This window comes from Schistocerca piceifrons, chromosome 2 (assembly GCF_021461385.2).
Source record: "Schistocerca piceifrons isolate TAMUIC-IGC-003096 chromosome 2, iqSchPice1.1, whole genome shotgun sequence".
Lineage (NCBI taxonomy): Eukaryota > Metazoa > Arthropoda > Insecta > Orthoptera > Acrididae > Schistocerca > Schistocerca piceifrons.
Window position 1 is genome coordinate 241,294,211 of NC_060139.1, and position 17,415 is coordinate 241,311,625.

Below are 17,415 nucleotides of genomic sequence, written 5' to 3' on the forward strand. Positions count from 1 at the left end.
GTCATAAAATTTGGAATACTACTACTTGGTGCTCTGTATACATTTATAATTCTATAGTTCAGGCAGCTTAACCATAGAAAGCTCAAATTCCTTATCTTCAGATAATGCAATCTGTTCATTTAGGCCTACCTCACTGAATTTTATCTGGTCCTTTACAAATATAGCAGTACCGCCATGTGTGGAGAAATTCCTACAATAAAAGCTTGTTAATGAGTACCTTGGAATAGAGGTTGACTGAATTTCTTCTTTAGACAGCCATTGTTCGGTAATACATATTACATCTGGATTTATTTGAGACTGAAGTAACACTTCCAGCATTTGAATCTTATTTCTGAATGACTGGACATTATGGTGTAATACAAGAAATGATGGACTTTGTGACTTTTCAGTTAAGGGTTTAATTAATTTTTTTTCTAAAGGCATTTCTGACACAGCACTTACCCTAAAAATTGGCCAAGATTTTATTTTGTGTGTGGCTTCTTGCACGCAATTTTCAGTAGCAGAGATGGTTTTGAGTGGTTGACACAGTTCTGCTTCCATCAAAGCTTCTGTTTTTGGCCTAAACCATTTTGTAATTTGTGGTTGTTTGGCGATCTTGATACTTGGGGCTGATTTCTTCAGGATATGATTTCGGAGTTTTTCTACTATTTGGTCTTTTCCTAACATATTTAAATGTAGTCCATGAGCTGTATGAAATCTTCTTCCTAAATTGTATGTATCAATTATCTCTACGTTATGAAATGTAGAACATATTTCTGATATCAGTTTGTTTGCAATGTAAATTTCTTGGTTGACACAGGACCAGGAAGGCAAATCATAACGATGAGGAATGTTAACGAGTACATTTGTATGTAATAGGTTGTTTAAGCATTCCTTCATTTCTTTTGCAAACCCTTTCGTTTCATTCCTATATATATCGTTTGAACCACCTAGAAGCACAACAAAATCACAATTACTTAGGTGAGATACATCAGTAGAGTTTGTTAGTTTATTTACCTCACAAAACTGCGCTCCTGGCTTCACAAAACCTCTTACCATTAAATTACATTTATCTTTCAATAGTGCTGAAATTCCACGTCCATGACTGTCACCAAGCACACAAATTTTTTTGTTCATCATAGTTTTGGGGCTAGAAGGTTTTGAAATGTGTTTTTGCTGTGTAGATATATTCTGTTTTTGCACATTCGGTAACCTTTTTTGATAACTATGATCCTGTGTTAACTTTGCGGTCTTGGGAGCAAATTTATTGTATGCAGCAGAAGTTTGTTTTTCACAATGACCATCGTTTTGTAGTAGAATATCGAATTTGTTTTTTTGAGCTATTTCTGAAGAAGAAACACTATTTATGATATCTGCACACTTTACTTTACACGGACTCTGTTGTGTAGGTTCCACATTTTGCTTAATACCAGGATTTTCTTTCGGATGGTGCACGATTTGATCTTTTGTAGATAGGCCTACCGTTTTCTGGAGCACGGCAGGAGAATTTGTTACTAAAGACAACGAAATGATTGCGCTATGGTTTGCGTTACCGGTACACCCAGAATGTGTTGGAAAACTTGAAATGGCGACGGAATCATCTGTTACTGTGTACACTTTATTTCTCTCGAATTCACTTACACCCTGCCCGGCGGTTTTTAGTTTTCCATGATCATTTTCAAGACATTTGAGTCTATCAGCTAACACTCTGTTTTCTGCCAAGGATCTGTGCACAATTTCTTGCAACAAATTAATAGTTTCAACTAGTTTTGCTTTGTCAGGATGGACTTCACATGTTACACACTTACTTTTTGATTTGGATGATTTTTCCCTGCAGGTTTTTTGCGTGGCACTAGACTTGAAAGTTTGCGAAGCACTTTTGTTGATCATCTTCTTGCTATTGATGCGGGATAACATTTGAAAATTCGAAATAACTGGAGGCACAAATTCATTAAACTTCTGAATCGCCGCCATCTTGCATGTAAATAGTTATTGTGGTCTTCACATTTTTAATTGATAATTTGTAATAGATCACTTGTCAAATCCCCAAACTATGTTGTCTAAATTCATTATGGATTTCTCTCCCCAAGATTTGCAGCGATTCAAAGTGCAAAAGTGAGTGTGCTAAGTTGTTTTTAACATCTCTAAAATGTGCTTATCCAATTCATAATCTCAATAATAGGGACGCTAAATTCTTTGATGTTTCCATCCTAGTTATTTCCATATTGTGTATTACATTACTATTGGTGCAGTTACTTACACATACTATTGAGCATTCCAGAACCCCACAGCTGATTTCTCCCTGATCAGAAGAATCTCCTCTGTGTGCATAGATTGAATAAATTAATTACTAAGTACAACTTTTTGCATTCTTTTGGTTGGATATCATCATCTACTGGTTGGACGTACCATCAGTTCACTAGAATCTGTTTATTTAAAGGGATTTTGTAACTTGCATATTCTAATGCCTTAGATAGGCCACTTAAAGTACCACCGGTGCTATCTTTTTATTTGGTACTTGTAAAATTTCGTGCGTTAACGTGTAAATCACATTAACAGTTGAGCAATTCTCCTGAAACAAAACTGTTCCTCAAAGCAAAGATTTAGGATTTGATGCCCTGATGATGGTCATAAGACTTTTTGTCACTTGACACTTACCACTTCACTTAATGCTTCTTGCACCACTGGCAGTAATTTCTTAATGTGAAAAATACCAAGTTGCATCATGGTTTGGAGTCCATGTTAAACTGTGGATTGCCCAATAACTGGCTGAATAAGTCATTTCAAAGGTAGAAAGAAGGAAATGTTGTACCTTCTCCAATAGGACCATGCCTAGTAAGGCAATGTGGTGTTAGACAAATCCCTGAGGTTGACGACATAATCTCTGTAGTCCCTATCTTGACTAATCAAGCAGTGCAGTGCTCTGCTTGTATTAACTTACAATGTGTAAATTCTTTGGTTAGAATTGTGATTTACTTCATACACAATTTCGCACTTCACTTTACAAGGTTACATTATCTAACATAATCAGAGTTAATAGTTCTTTTTCTTTTTTGCCCCATATTACATTTTTCATTTTTTTCAGGTAGAGCTGAAAGATGTAGTGAACGAAACACCAGCAGGCCTTAATTATCTAATAACTGAGGCTGGATCAAATTTCAGTGTTGGACAGAGGCAGCTGATATGCTTAGCCAGAGCAGTTATTCGCAAAAATAAAATACTTGTTCTTGATGAAGCTACAGCTAATGTGGATCCTGTGTAAGTTATTTTTAAAGTTACAAAGATTATAATGGATTGTGTTCTGTATTATGTAATTAACACTGTGTAATCTGTGGTAATTAAACATTATTATTTATACAGATTTACAATGAATGCAAAATTGTATTTCATAAGTCTGTAAAGAATGCAGCTTTTGTTTTTTGTTTAATACAAAAAACAGTAAGTTCTTGATATAGTATAGCCATTGTTGCCAGTGTTCCAAATTTTTAACTTCTTCATGAATTGTGACCTTTATAGAAAAGTGCTTGCCTATTAATTTGTTGTTATGTGATGCATGTAACAGCTTAAGTGAAGGTTACTTTCTAACGAGAACTTTCGCTGGCTATAGTCTTTAGTGGTGTTTCAGTTTGCAGCCTTGTAAGTCTTAGGAATAAGAGACAACTAACTGCAAACTAATTCAGTTTAAGGTGTTTAAAAATATTCCTTCCTAATATTTTAATGTTACATGGTCAAGAACTGTCCACCAACACCATTGGCGCTAACATCTTGGCAAAAATGTTATGTTTTGTACTATAAAATTCGTTATATTGCTTATGGGGTTCGTAGTACACTGTGTTACACTAGCATCTCCCACCCAGTTTTACTGTGGTGTCATACACCTGTGTTGTATGCATCAGGCATTGCTTCATTTTTCAGTCTACTATACACATTTTGTTTGGTATAAAAATTAATATTTTTTACAGTCAAATGTTGTGACACTTGATTTCTCCTGGTGTATAAGTAGTTCAAATAACTTGCGGGAATGCAGCCATTGGGAATGCAGTCAGATGATGTCTTTGACAACCACCAATATTTCAACTGTCATATTCAGGGCACAAAAGCAATGAAGCAGCTTTGTGCAAGGAAATTTAAAATCTCGGTATGTAAAGCATATGCAGAAAATAACATGCAAAAAAAAAGTGCCACTACACAGCCAAAGAGGACAAGTATCAGAAGTTACTGATAGTGAACACAAATAATCAGCAGGCGAAGTAGCACTAACTCTGTCCCTCTGTTTGACCAGGGAGGGAGCAGGATTCCATGCAGAATTTAAGCAGAAACATCCATCTCTGTTTACGTCACGTGATAATTTAACCTCATATGCTACTGATTCACAGGTTAATTTTTGGTTCACAAAGATTGATTCATGGAGAATAAAGGAACACTTATTCACTTGAATTCAATATGTTTGTGCATGACTAAGGTGTGACGCAGGCCCAAGAAGAAGAAAAACTCCCTCCCTCAATTCTAACAATTGCTTTCTATTGCAGGACTGATGCACTTATCCAGCAGACAGTTCGTCAGAGGTTTAGTGATTGCACTGTTCTTACAATTGCTCATAGACTACATACCATTATGGATAGTGATAAGGTCCTAGTTATGGATGGTGGCAATCTCAAGGTAAGCATGCATTTACTCACATACTGTTAAATGAATTTTCTGCTGTAACAAAAAATTTTGAGGAGTCAGTGCAACAGATTCATCTTCTATGCAATGAATAATAAGTAACTCAGGGACGTGGGCAATAAAGAGAGGTTGCTTCTGGACAAGCAGCCTGTTGCTTTCGGTACCAAGGCTTCCTCCATTAGGAGAAATGTAAAATATGGGTGATGTACAAAGATGTCTGTAGTAATTGTATGGTTAATGGGAGACAAGGACATGAAAGTGTTTCATAGTCTTTAGCTTGAATCTTGAAATGTGCTGGTACTGAGATGAGATGCTCGAGAGTGCTGGTGGAATGCGTATAATGTAGTTGATAAATAAATTTTGGAGACTGCTTTGCTAGAGTGGTTCCTTTTATTAACAAGACATTGTCAGAGCCTTTAAAAAATATTAGCTTTGGTTTTAGGGATCATACTAAACTGACTTACCATGATCTCACAATGTATTGCACACTTTTAACTGTCCTTGAAGTCCATAATTACCTCTGATTGATATTGATATTGTCATGTTACCACACTCTAGTCTAGACCCAAAAGCAGGGTCATCAGTGAAGTACAGCACTTAGCACTGAAAGCATATTCATTACGAACTCCAACGTACAGGGAACAGAATACAACTGTGCTCCTGATTGGAGAGTACTACTGTTTATAAAATCAAAAATTTTAAAATATACAGACATGATACATTTAGAGAACCTTTCAGAAATTATAAATACTGAATAACAAATGTACACAAGTTGTTGGGTTTGAACTGGTGACCAGGAGCATACCAGCCAGTGATGCTGATGGCTATGCCACATTGCAAACTCCACAGTTCATGATATTACTTCCTCTCCTGGTGAAAAAGTCACCTGCTATTTCAGAACTTCTCATTGAAACCGACTGCAGCAGCTGCATATAGATCTTGCCTGTAGTCCTCTTTATGGCAGCACTGGTGGACACTTGTGTTTTGGTCATATTGTCACATCCTCTTCAGTATGATAAGTATCAAGGGTAGCCTCTTAAGTCACAGCTTCACATTTGTCAAGTGTCTACTCAGTTTCCTCGAAGCCTGCTTCATTGATCCGTGCCTCAGAATTCTAGTAGGGCTTCATTTTTAGGACATAGATTACTTAACTGGGCTTTTGTCATCTTGGTGAAATATCATATGCCTCCACTTCTTATTACTGCCTACACTATGCTTGTCCGTCCTCTTTCAGAATACCGCTGCACAGTGTGGGATCCTTACCAGATACGACTGATCGTATACATCGAAAAAGTTCAAAGAAAGGCAGCATGTTTTGTATTATTGTGAAATATGGGAGAGAGCGTCACAGAAATGATACAGGATTTGGGTTGGAAATCTTTAAAAGAAAAGCATTTTTCGTTGCGATTGAATCTTCTCACAAAATTCCAATCACCAACTTTATTCTCTGAATGCAAAAATATTTTGTTGACACCCACCTACATACAGAGGAATGATCACCACAATAAAATATGGGAAATCAGAGCTCGTACGGAAAGATACAGGTGTTCATTCTTCCTGCGTGCTCTACAAGATTGGAATAATGGAGAATTGTGAAGGTGGTTCGATGAACCCTCTGCCAGGCACTTAAATGTGATTTGCAGAGTATCCGTGTGGATGTAGATGTAGATGTAACCAGAAACGCTTCAAGTAGACAAATGGTCTTCTCCTTCACCAACTCAACGATCCTGTTAGACGGTGTCGTCACATGCTACCTTAGCCCGGCCAGCCTCTGTATTGCCGGTGCGCACCACCAACCGTTTTCAGTGTTGTACTCCACAGACTGATCACACAAGCAAGCCAATGCTTCTGTGGACCCCACGGAGCAGGATCCTCCTGCTCCTGTGCCCTGTAGTAGCGACTCTACACCACCTGTCACTCGGTGACTGCTGACTCGACAGACCTCCATCTCTTCCTCCTCATGACTGTCCTCCAATGGAAAGTTCGCAGCCTTTGGTCCCACAAAGACGATTTACGGCTGCTTTAGCATCGCAGCATCCCCTTGGACTCTGCCTTCAGGAAACGAAATTGCACCCTCATGACTGCTTTGAGCTTTCACAACACTTACCAACTCGTTTTGACCTTCCCCCCGAGGTCGGCATTCCGTCTCATGGGGTGTTGTGCTGCTCATAAGGGATGAGCCTTTTCCTTCCCTGCCGGACTTTCTCCTTCTGTACCATTTATGTCCCTCTGGCCTTCATTGTCACCAGGGCAGACCCTTCAGCTTATTGGGCAGCTACCTCCCCCATTCTTTGCTACTATGTGGCTTTAATGCACATCATCCCCTCTGGGGTTCTCCCAGGACCTGTAAGAGTTGCCCTCTTTGCTGACCTTCTTAACAAACTTAATCTCTTCTGCCTTAACACTGGAGCACCCACTTTCCTTTCAGACTCCCCACACACCTGTTCCCATTTGGACCTGTCCTTTTGCGCTGCCCAGCTTGCCCATCATCTTGAGTGGTCCGTTCTCTCTGGTACCTACTCAAGTGACCATTTCTTGTGTGCTATCTGTTTGTTGACTCCTATCCCACCTGGGTGCAGGTGCAAATGGCAGCTTAGTAAGGCTGACTGGCAGCTTTACTCCTCCCTGGCGACCTTCGAAGAAAAAGATTTTCCCTGGTTGTGATGACCTGGTGGACTACGTCACCAATGTTACCCTTGCTACTGCAGAATGTTCCATTCCTCGCACTTCCTCATTATCACATAGTGTTATAGTCCCTTGGTGGATTGAGGCATTCTGCAATGCGATTCGCACATGGAGATGTGCTCTCTCTGTATTTTTAACCACCATCCTATGATGGCATACGGCCTTCATTATAAACAGTTGTTATTGTGGACCTCCAACACCTTTGGTCACCGTTTCGTGGAAGTTTCAAGCACTTTGCATTATCACCCTGCCTTCCGGCATTGGAAACGAGCGGAGGCGGCTCGGGCAATACCCTTGTCTTCTCTGAATCGTGAGTGCTATAATGCCACCTTCACTATGAGGTAGCTCGATGGTGCTCTCAATTCATCCCAATCCTCTGCCCCAGGACCAGATGCCATCCACATACAGATTTGCAGCACATTCTCTTGCGGGCAATCATTTCCTGCTTAACATACACAACTGCATCTGGGCAGAGGGCACATTTCCCGGACGCTGGTTTGAAGCCATCATTGTACCCATACCTAAGTCCGACAAGGACAAAAACCTTCCATCTAGCTACCACCCCATCTCTTTATCAGCTGCGTATGCAAGGTGATGGAACGTATGATTCACCCTGGCTGGTGTGGTGGCTCGAGTCTCAACATTTACTAACGAATGCACTGTTCGGATTTAAAGCATGGTGTTCTGCAGTTGGCCATCTCGTTACTTTGTCCACCCATGTCGTGAATGGTTTTCTGTGGAAATCCCAGACTGTGACAGTGTTGCTAGATTTGGAGGAGGCCTCTAACGCCTGCTGGACAACTGGTACTCTTTGCACATGGTGCTTCCGTGGGCGTCTGCCCTTTTTTCTTCGGGCATTTTTACAAGACAGAGTTTTCAAGGTGTGTGTGTGTGGATTCTGCCTTGTCGGACACCTTTATCCAGGAAAAGTGTACCTCAGGGTTCTGTCCTGAGTGCATCCTCTTTGCTATCACCATTAACCCTGTAATGGCCTGTCTCCTGCTGGGCATCTCCGGCTCTCTTTTTGTAGATGATTTTGCCATCTATTGCAGTTCTCTGTGGACATGTCTCACTGAGCGGTGTCTTCAATGCTGTCTTAATCACCTCTACTCCTGGAGAATCAACAATGGCTATCGCTTTTCCCCCGACAAAACAGTCTTTATTAACTTCTGGCAAACTATGAAATTTCTGGGGCTCGTGCTCGATAGGAAACTCCTTGTCCTCTCATGTGTCTTACCTGGCAGCCTGCTGTATGTGGTCTCTCAATCTCCTAAGAGTCCTCAATGGTATTTCCTGGACTACTGATTGAACCACCACCACCACTCTCCTCCATTTGTACTGGTCTCTTGCCCATTCGAAACTCGACTACGGGTGCTTTGTTTATGCATCTGCACATCCATCCCTCTTATGCTGTCTCAACACTATCCATCATCATGGCACCCGTTCGGCCACAGTGCCTTTTACACCAGCCTGGTTGAGAGTCTGTATGCTGAAGCTGCTGAACTCCCACTGTCCTACCTCCATGATTTTCTCCTCAGCAGGTATGCACACCGCTTTTCTGCCATGATGGCCACCCCTCCTGTGCTGCCTCCTTTGATGATTCCTTCGATCATCAGTATGGGGTTTGTCCCTCTTCTGTCACCTCCTGGAGTCCTCTTTCACCACTTACTACAGTGGCTTAACTTCACACTACCTGCAGCTTACCCGGTGGGTGTGAATCCTTCACCACCTTGGCTTCGTGAACTTTCCATTTCCATGTTAACCTTGGCCTTAATTTGCTCCTAAGGACACAACTCCAGCCTCAGTCTATCGCCTCTAGTTTCACGACCTTCGCATGGAACTTCGCAATAGTACCTTTGTCTACACTGATTGCTCTCAGACTGACCATGGGGTCGGGTGAACACTCATCAGTATTTACAGCTGAGCTCTTCGCCTTGTATCAGGCCACAGAATACATCAGATGACACAACCTTTCCAATTGTGTCCTCTGCTCAGACTCACTCAGTGCTCTCCAAAGTCTATGTGCGCTGTACACTGCTCATCCCTTAGTGTAGTGGGTCCAAGAAAACTGTCATTTGCTCAGTCTTCGTGGAGCCGGTGTCATGTATCTGTGGGTCCCTGGTCATATCCGTCTGCCAGGAAACAACATTGCTGACACAGCTGCCAAAGCTGCAGTCCTCGTACCTCAGCCCACAAGTACCTATATTCCCTCAGATGAACTCTGCATTGACATCTGTGTGGAGGTGGTGTCCCTTTGCCATTGCCAATGGTCCTCCCTTCGCGGGAATAAGCTTCGGCTTATTAAGCCTCCCCCAGCACCTTGGACAACCTCCTCTTGGCCCTCCCGCCGTGAGGAGATTATTTTAACTCTGCTGCGTATTGGGCACTGCCTTTTTAGCCAATGTCATTTGCTCGGTGGCGCCACCCCGCCACTTTGTCCATATAACAAATTTTAACTGTCTGCCACTTCCTGCTGGAATGCCCTTTTTTTTATTTAACCATTTGTGTTCCAGCTTGGGTTTGCTGTCTGATTTATCAGCTGTTTTAGTGAATGACACGCGGGCTGTCGACCACGTTTTACTTTTTATCTGCCGAAGCAGTGTGGCCAAGACAATTTAATTTTTAGTTTTGGACCTCCATTTCTGCATGGTGTTTCTTAGCCCTTTTTCCATTTGCCTGTTTTTAGCTGTCTTCTAGTCTGTCCATTTGGACTGATGTGTAGTCGTTCAACTCCTCTGTGTGTTCATGTTCTATAGTTTAGACTTGGGCTCGTATGACCCCAGTTGTTTTTTGTGCCCTAAAGCGATACGATACGATAAGATACGTTCAAAGTTGGCTTCAGTGTTAGATAGTCCAACTGGGATAACTCTTCTAGTCAGCCTCACCAATCTCTATTTGCCAGAATCTTGTCCGCATATCAATAGTTAAGAAATACTTCGCTCTTTTCAAGTAGTCTAAAGTGCCATCAATATGCAGCTTCGATAGACATAATTTTCCATGATTATGTTCAGTCACCATTAGTCAATGCATAATTGCCATTTGCCGTCTTTCTTCCGCCAAGGACTGCAGGAGAGGGCCAAAGACTCCCTAGGTTCATTGTCATTATCTTGAATGTTACCTGTTGTTCTGTCAGTGAGACCCTGTAAGACTTGGACTTAATTGATGGATGATCTCCAGTGGTGTTAGTGTTTCACCATGTCCAACTTGGTCTGTCTTCCGTCAGCTCAGGATTTGAAAGCATCTGAACTTTTGCGTAGAACAAATAAATTCCTTGATGTTCTTCCGTAGTCAGGCTAGATCCTATTTGCAGTTTGAGAGATTTGTCTCCTGTGTCACCTATAGTGGTAGCTGGAGCACGACTCTTGGTCAATAACACTAAGTGGGCGTTTGTTGGCTGGTTCATCTGCCCATATACACACAATGTCAGGAATGAGTGTGGCTGCGTACGACTTTTTTTTTTGTTTTTTTTTTTAACTGGTGTGATGTGGTCTGCCACGAATTCCTCTCCTTTGCCAACGTCCTCATCTCACAGTAGCACTTGCCACCTACGTTCTCAGTTATTTGCTGGATGTATTCCAACTTGTCTCTTACTCTATAGTTTTTGCCCTCTACAGTTCCCTCTAGTACCATGGAAGTCATACCTTCATATCTTAACAGATGTCCTATCATGATGTCCCTTCTCCTTGTCAGTATTTTCCGCACTTTCCTTTCCTCCCCGATTTCATGATCTGAGATCAGTTGGTACATTAATCTCTCCATAGCCAGTTTTGTTAAGAAACCTAACTGTAAAACAATTTTATTTGCTTTGAAAAATGTCTCAATGCATTAACATACAACCTCAGTCACTGCGGTGAATAAAATGGTTTTCCAGTTTCAGCCAAAGCAGTTTCCCTTTTTGCAGGGACTAAGGTACGTTATGTGGCAATGGCAGTCACAATAGAGTAACATCCAGGATGGTTACACTAGAGGATTTGCAGTTCACATAATTAAGTGGGTTGAAAATACTAAAAATTCTGCTACTGTTAGTAGAAGTTCCATTAAGTTTTAGATGGATTATCACCTTGTTGAACGGAAGATTGAGAATGTGACAGGTTGTGTAGTGGGCATAGAAGATGGCAAAAATTGTTCATGTTGTTTCACTTGAAGGTATTCACTCCACGCATACTGATCAAGATAGTGTGTTCATATATCAAAAGAAACCTTGGGATGAAAGCTGGAAGATTTAAAACAGTAGTATTTATTTGTTTATTGTACTTCAGCACATTAGTAATATAATTTAAAAATAAAATTTTGTTTGAACTTAGCCTGCAGCAATAATGTTAATAATCAAATTTCTGTAATTGTTTTTGTGTTTTGTTGGTCGTGAAAGATCGTTACTGTGTAAGCTGTTAATAAGATACGTATTCACAGTTTTACTGTTGTCTTAAATACTTACATCCACTACTTTTCTATTGTAAATTTTCAGGAATTTGACCATCCACACATACTACTCAGTGACAACAACAGTATATTTTACGGTATGGTTGAACAGACTGGAAAGGCAGCAGCAGAAGAACTGAGAGCAATAGCAGAAGAAGTAAGTTGGCAGATACATAAATGATACGTAATTTGTCCTGTTATGCACAATAATATATATGGTACCCATCAAGCAGAATGTAAAGTCTTCATAAACGTAGGTGCAAGTCTGAGAACTACCAGCAACTAAGAGGTTGTCGTGTGGCATTCTTTGATATCAGTTAAAGTTGTTAAGAAAGAAAAGGTTTCATTTAGTGTTGAGTTTAAACCACATAGTGATGTATCTCAAACAGTCTATATAGTTTATTGAATTGTTTGTGGTGAGCTGGTTAGGTGAAAAATCTGATATTCGGTGTAGCTTTTAAGTTTCAAGAAAAACGAATATCAGCAGGAAAGGTGATAATTGACAAACTATAAACTTAGCTTTAATAGAAGCAGTTGTGATAGTTAAGAAAGTGCACAACAACGTGATGTGAACCTTCAATAAAATTTGAACTAGACATGCCTTTTTAGCCACTGGGCAAGGGAGAATTGAGGATAGGTGATAAAAACCTGCAGCCTGTTGCACTGTAGAACAGAAGATTCACTTTACCAGATCAGAGGACAAATATTTAAGTTTATAATAAGCAATTTTGTAAACAGTGTTTCTGGAGCCATTGTTGTCTCTTCTCATAAATCTGATACGTAAGGGCAGTAAGGTAATCATCAAACAAGTCTGTAAAATAACTAGTGACCCATCTGGCTTCACATGCGTCATACTAACTGGACAACTTACCTCGCTATCAGTAATAACTGAAATACATAAACCCTCCTCATAAATTGGTCTGTATGTCAGTGGAAACTGTATCGGAGTCCCTACAGTAGTTTCTGAGATCAGACTTCACATACAGACAAAAAATACAGGAAGTATCAAAAAGAATTATCAGATTAAAAAAAAATCGTGACCATTAATATGTTTGTGATGTTTGTGATGTGTGTGAACAATGTACTGTTCAAAAGAGCAACCTACATAGTTTTACATGGTTCCTGCTGGGTAGCAAAAGTATGCGCCCACTTCAGTTCTAGTAAAAATGGTGTTGGGACAACAGAAACTGTTGTGTTTCTTGATGCAATAATTTACCAACAGCCATATGTATTGTAGAAATTTATTTTATGAACTTCTTATGTTGGCTGTTGGTAAATTGTTGCATCAAGAAATACATGCCAGCCATTGTCCTACCGTCCATAATGGATCAGCAAAGAAAGTGTTGTGTGTTCAAAGTTTCGTGCAGTGGCAATCAGTAATAACTTTCAAACTACAGCACAGAGCATTAGATAATGGCATGAACAATTCAAAGAAACGGGTTGTTTGTGTAAAGGCAAATCGCCAGGTCATCCCACTGTGTGCGACACAGATGTTGAATGCACCCGCCATAGTTTCACCAGGAGTTCACAGAAACCCATTCGCAGTGCTGTTAAACAGCTGAACATGCAACAGATGTCAACCTGATGTGTGTGTTGCTTCAATGTTTACACATGAAACTGTACAGAATTCTGCTGCCAGCTCTCCTTGAAGGTGACAAACAACAATGTGTGGAGTTCTAGAATTTCATTCTTGGCAATATGGAGGCTGACAGTTTTCTTCCACACTTATGTTCAGGGCGAGGCAACCTTACATTTTAATGGAAAGGTGAACAGTTGTAAAGTGAGAATACGGGGTACAGAACAACCACATGAAGTTGTACAACATGAGGGACTCTCCAAACTACAATGTTTTTTTTGTGCAGTTTCATGAGGAAAGGTGTAGGGTCCATTTTACTTTGCCGAGAACACTGTTACAGGAAGCACACAGCTCGATATGCGTGAGAACTTTATTTTTTCCACAGTTGAAGACGGATTCAAACTACTTCATTTATCAACAGGATGGGGGCACTGCCACACTGGCATGTGGAAGTACAGAAACTTTTGAATCGAAGGATTATTGAATGATCGATCGGTCACACTGAACCAAATGATTCAGCCTTAAATTACTGTCCTCAAAGGTCACCGGACATGACTGTGTGTGATCATTTCTTGTGAGGGTTCATGAGACTCTGTTTATGTGCCTCCATTACCAGCAACAATGAATGAACTGAGACATCGCATAACAGCAGCTGTGGAAGCCGTAACTCAAGACATGCTCACTGCAGTGTGAGAACAATTTGACTACTCCATTGACATATGCCGTGCATCTCAAGGGGGCATATTGAACACCTATGAAATGGCATGAAAAATAAATTTTAGAGTTTCCCTTCGAGCAAAACACACAAAAAATTGACATATTTATTAGTTTCAGAAATGGACATGCCAAATTGAATGACACTTTGTTGATACACCCTGCACGTGGATTTTAATTTACAACATAGAAAAGTTATTTACTAGAGGATGGCCTTACAACCTGAAATCTAGGTCACACAGTAATAAAAGTTTGTGAAACAAGGCTAAAAAGTGTTTATTTAGTTAATACAATGGAGAATGTTTCACAAAGATCCCCACAGTTCAGTCAGTTAAAATATATAAAAGTTTTGAAATTTCATTTTGTCTGTAAGTCTGACAAATCTACAGGAACCAACAGAACATCATTAACTCAGGGATAGATTGATTGGTTAATTAATTATTTATTATTTATGTTATTCGTAGATCTTGACAAGGAGAACCTTCAGGGATTTCGAACAGGCGTTTGCGCCTTCACTCCTAAGAGTGGTTTGAGGCAGCTCTCCCTGTTGGTCATCCTGTGCAAGCTTCGTAACCTCTGAATAACTACTGTAACTTACACCCATTTGAACCTGCTTACCATATTCATCAATCGGCCTCCATTTACTATTGTTACCCTGCCCCCAATCAATTGATCACTTTTTTAGTGGAGTTGTGCCATAAATTTGCCTCATTTCCATGCAAGGCCATATTCTAGACAACTGTGTTCAGAATAGACTTCCTAATATTTATATTTGATGGTAACAAATTTCTCTTTTTTAGAAATACTTCTTTTGCCATTGTCACTCTGAAATTATGCCATCCATACTTCAGCCATCATCAAATGTTTTGTTGGCCAGGTAGCAAAACTCGTCTATTGATTTTCAGTGGCTGAGGTCATGATCTAATTTGATCAGCATCGCCTGATTTAATTAGACAACATTTCTTTAACCTTGTCTTATTTTTGTTCATGTTCATCTTTAACGTCCTGTCTGTTTCAAAAGGCAGTATGTCTGTTAAGCTGCTCTTCAAAGTCCTTCGCTGTCTCTGACAGCCAAGCATACATGAATAAGACATCTAAAGTGTAGAAATTTAATTTGTACGCTACATGAAAAGCGAAATATAAATATAGTGCTTAGTACAATTTGTTCTTACTCCAAACGGTTGTTTCATTTGTTACAGTAAAGGCCTGCTTGTTGATCTTCATGATAAATTGTTTGTAAAACCAGAATGACTAAAAATGCTAAGTATTCTGATCACACTCCTGTTGGGCTAAAATGTTGCTGCAATTTGTTTAAATTTTGTACCTTTCTTATGTTTACTGTGTGATTAATTAATATTGGTCTTTCGTTCAGTCTTACAGAAGTAGAACACACAAAAAGTCATCTTGAGGATAAAAAAAGACAAGAAGTCAGAGGAAAAATACAGATGACGGTGGTGATTTCAAAGTGCTAAATCATGCCACTGTAATGTTTCCAGCTGCAGTGCATGGCAGGGCAGGACAGAGAAGGCAACAGTCAAAGAAATCAGCACAAGAAAAGGCAGTGAACCATCATTCACTTTCTCATTTCGTGTATCATCTCATACTATTTATTTTATTCCATATATTCTTTTAATGCATTGTCATGTTTTATATGTAGTCAGTGGAAAGTTTGTATTTGTGTGAAATAAGTCATGCATGAAGACAAAGCAGATGAAAATGTTATATCTAAAGCTATATTTTAATTGCAAGACACCATTTACAGAGTGACGACTTGGTGCTAAATGATGTAAAGGAAAAAATGTATACTTCTTGAGACATCCAGAGAACCTTTTTTAACTAAATGATTACTTTGTGAAAATAATAAAACATAAAATGTGAAACTTACATTCATCTACCTTATTTCTGTCGCCTCTCCCCCATCCTTTTCCCGTTGTAAAATCACTTACATTTGCTCACCGTTTTGGAACATGATAGGACATTAAGTCTAGGAACCCCTCCTGACAATTTTTGAGACTCCCTTTGCAGATCCTCCATCTATTTTAGAATGAACAAAACTTTTCAAATGGATCAGCATACCACTTAAATTCTTGTTAACGTAATCTAATTAAAAATATGTATAAGAGTGTGGCTTCAGTTACCGGAGACTTCATTCGTGTGCCAGATGTTCTGCCATATTCCTCTTTCCATTACAGGAGCTGGGTATTGGTTGTTACCCTTTGATCTAAGATTTGTTGTATTTCTGTCACCACCCCTTTGCATAACCAATCAGAAGCTTCCGGTTGTCTCACTGTAATTCCTACTGGGTACATTTTGAGGATCACTAGGAAAGCAAAGCACTGGTTGGCATACTGCCAAAGGCCCCTGTTTAATCTGATGAACACACACACCTGTGTGCACACTGAAGGTTGCCTGTTCCTCATGCACCAAAATCTGTACCCAGACATTTGTTTTTTAGCCTATTATTGATGTGAAAATGGCATCATTATAGGTTCTCACTGCATGCAGTGGTAGCATGTAGTTCTATGTTGATGTGCAGACAATGTTAGACATTTTGTTAAAATAATCTGAATATACTGTGTTAAGTTATGCTTTGTTGTAAAAGGTTGTGCTTTTCATCTTGGTCTCAAAGGTATCGCATGACTGACTGGTGATACATATGCTTTCTAATATAACAGTTGGATATCTATGTAATGAAGTTGACTTGTGAATGGTTGGGGCTCTGTGGGGGCTATGGTAAATTTTTTTTTTTATGCATCATCACCGTATCCGGGAGCTAACACGTAGAATGAAGTAAACATGAATCACTGAAGAAGGCACACATGATTTCCTTCCTTAAAATCTCTCTGCAGGGAAAGTATGGTGAGCTGGTGGGTACTTATCATTTTGGATCCATAGAACTGCTGCCCATACCACCACAGTATACTCTGGCCGTAAGTTATCGTGTACTAACGTGCTCCAGCACAATGTAAATACCGCACTAGAATTATGCCATTTCTCTTTGAATGCGTGCTCGCATGCAAATAAGAGGTGAAAACATGTTTTGTACCCTTATCTCCACAATAATTAGAAACCAGCATCAGGTGCTGAAATCAATGATTGTCAGCTGCGCTCCAATAAATTTGGAGGAGGAGTGCAGTTGTCTGTTTTTGACTGCACATGCTCTGATGTGATGTCATTCCTTCTAGCACTAAGAGTGCTACATTGCTCACAACACCAGATCAATAGTTTCTTTGAAAATAGATGTAGCATATTGCTCAAATTACTCTGAGGGGTTTATTAGGAGTGACAGAAGCAATGGCTCTGTGGGGATGTGGTTGACAGCAGGTAATTTGTTAGCCTGGGTTCAGTTCCTGCTGCTACTAATATATTTTTTCTTC

The 17,415-nt window shown here is 39.9% G+C and overlaps 1 protein-coding gene across 3 annotated transcripts in view; it reads left to right on the top strand.

The window, feature by feature from the left end:
• The window catches only part of LOC124775010 (probable multidrug resistance-associated protein lethal(2)03659), a 289,731-nt gene extending 273,809 nt beyond the window's left edge, over positions 1-15,922 (top strand). For all 3 annotated transcript variants that reach the window (XM_047249766.1, XM_047249768.1, XM_047249767.1), the window contains 4 exons: positions 3,065-3,237; positions 4,509-4,638; positions 11,795-11,905; positions 15,411-15,922. In XM_047249766.1, coding sequence (XP_047105722.1) covers positions 3,065-3,237; positions 4,509-4,638; positions 11,795-11,905; positions 15,411-15,446 — 450 coding nt within the window. In that variant the 3' untranslated portion in view covers positions 15,447-15,922. The remainder of the gene's footprint in view (positions 1-3,064; positions 3,238-4,508; positions 4,639-11,794; positions 11,906-15,410) is intronic.
• The last annotated feature ends 1,493 nt before the right edge of the window (positions 15,923-17,415 follow it).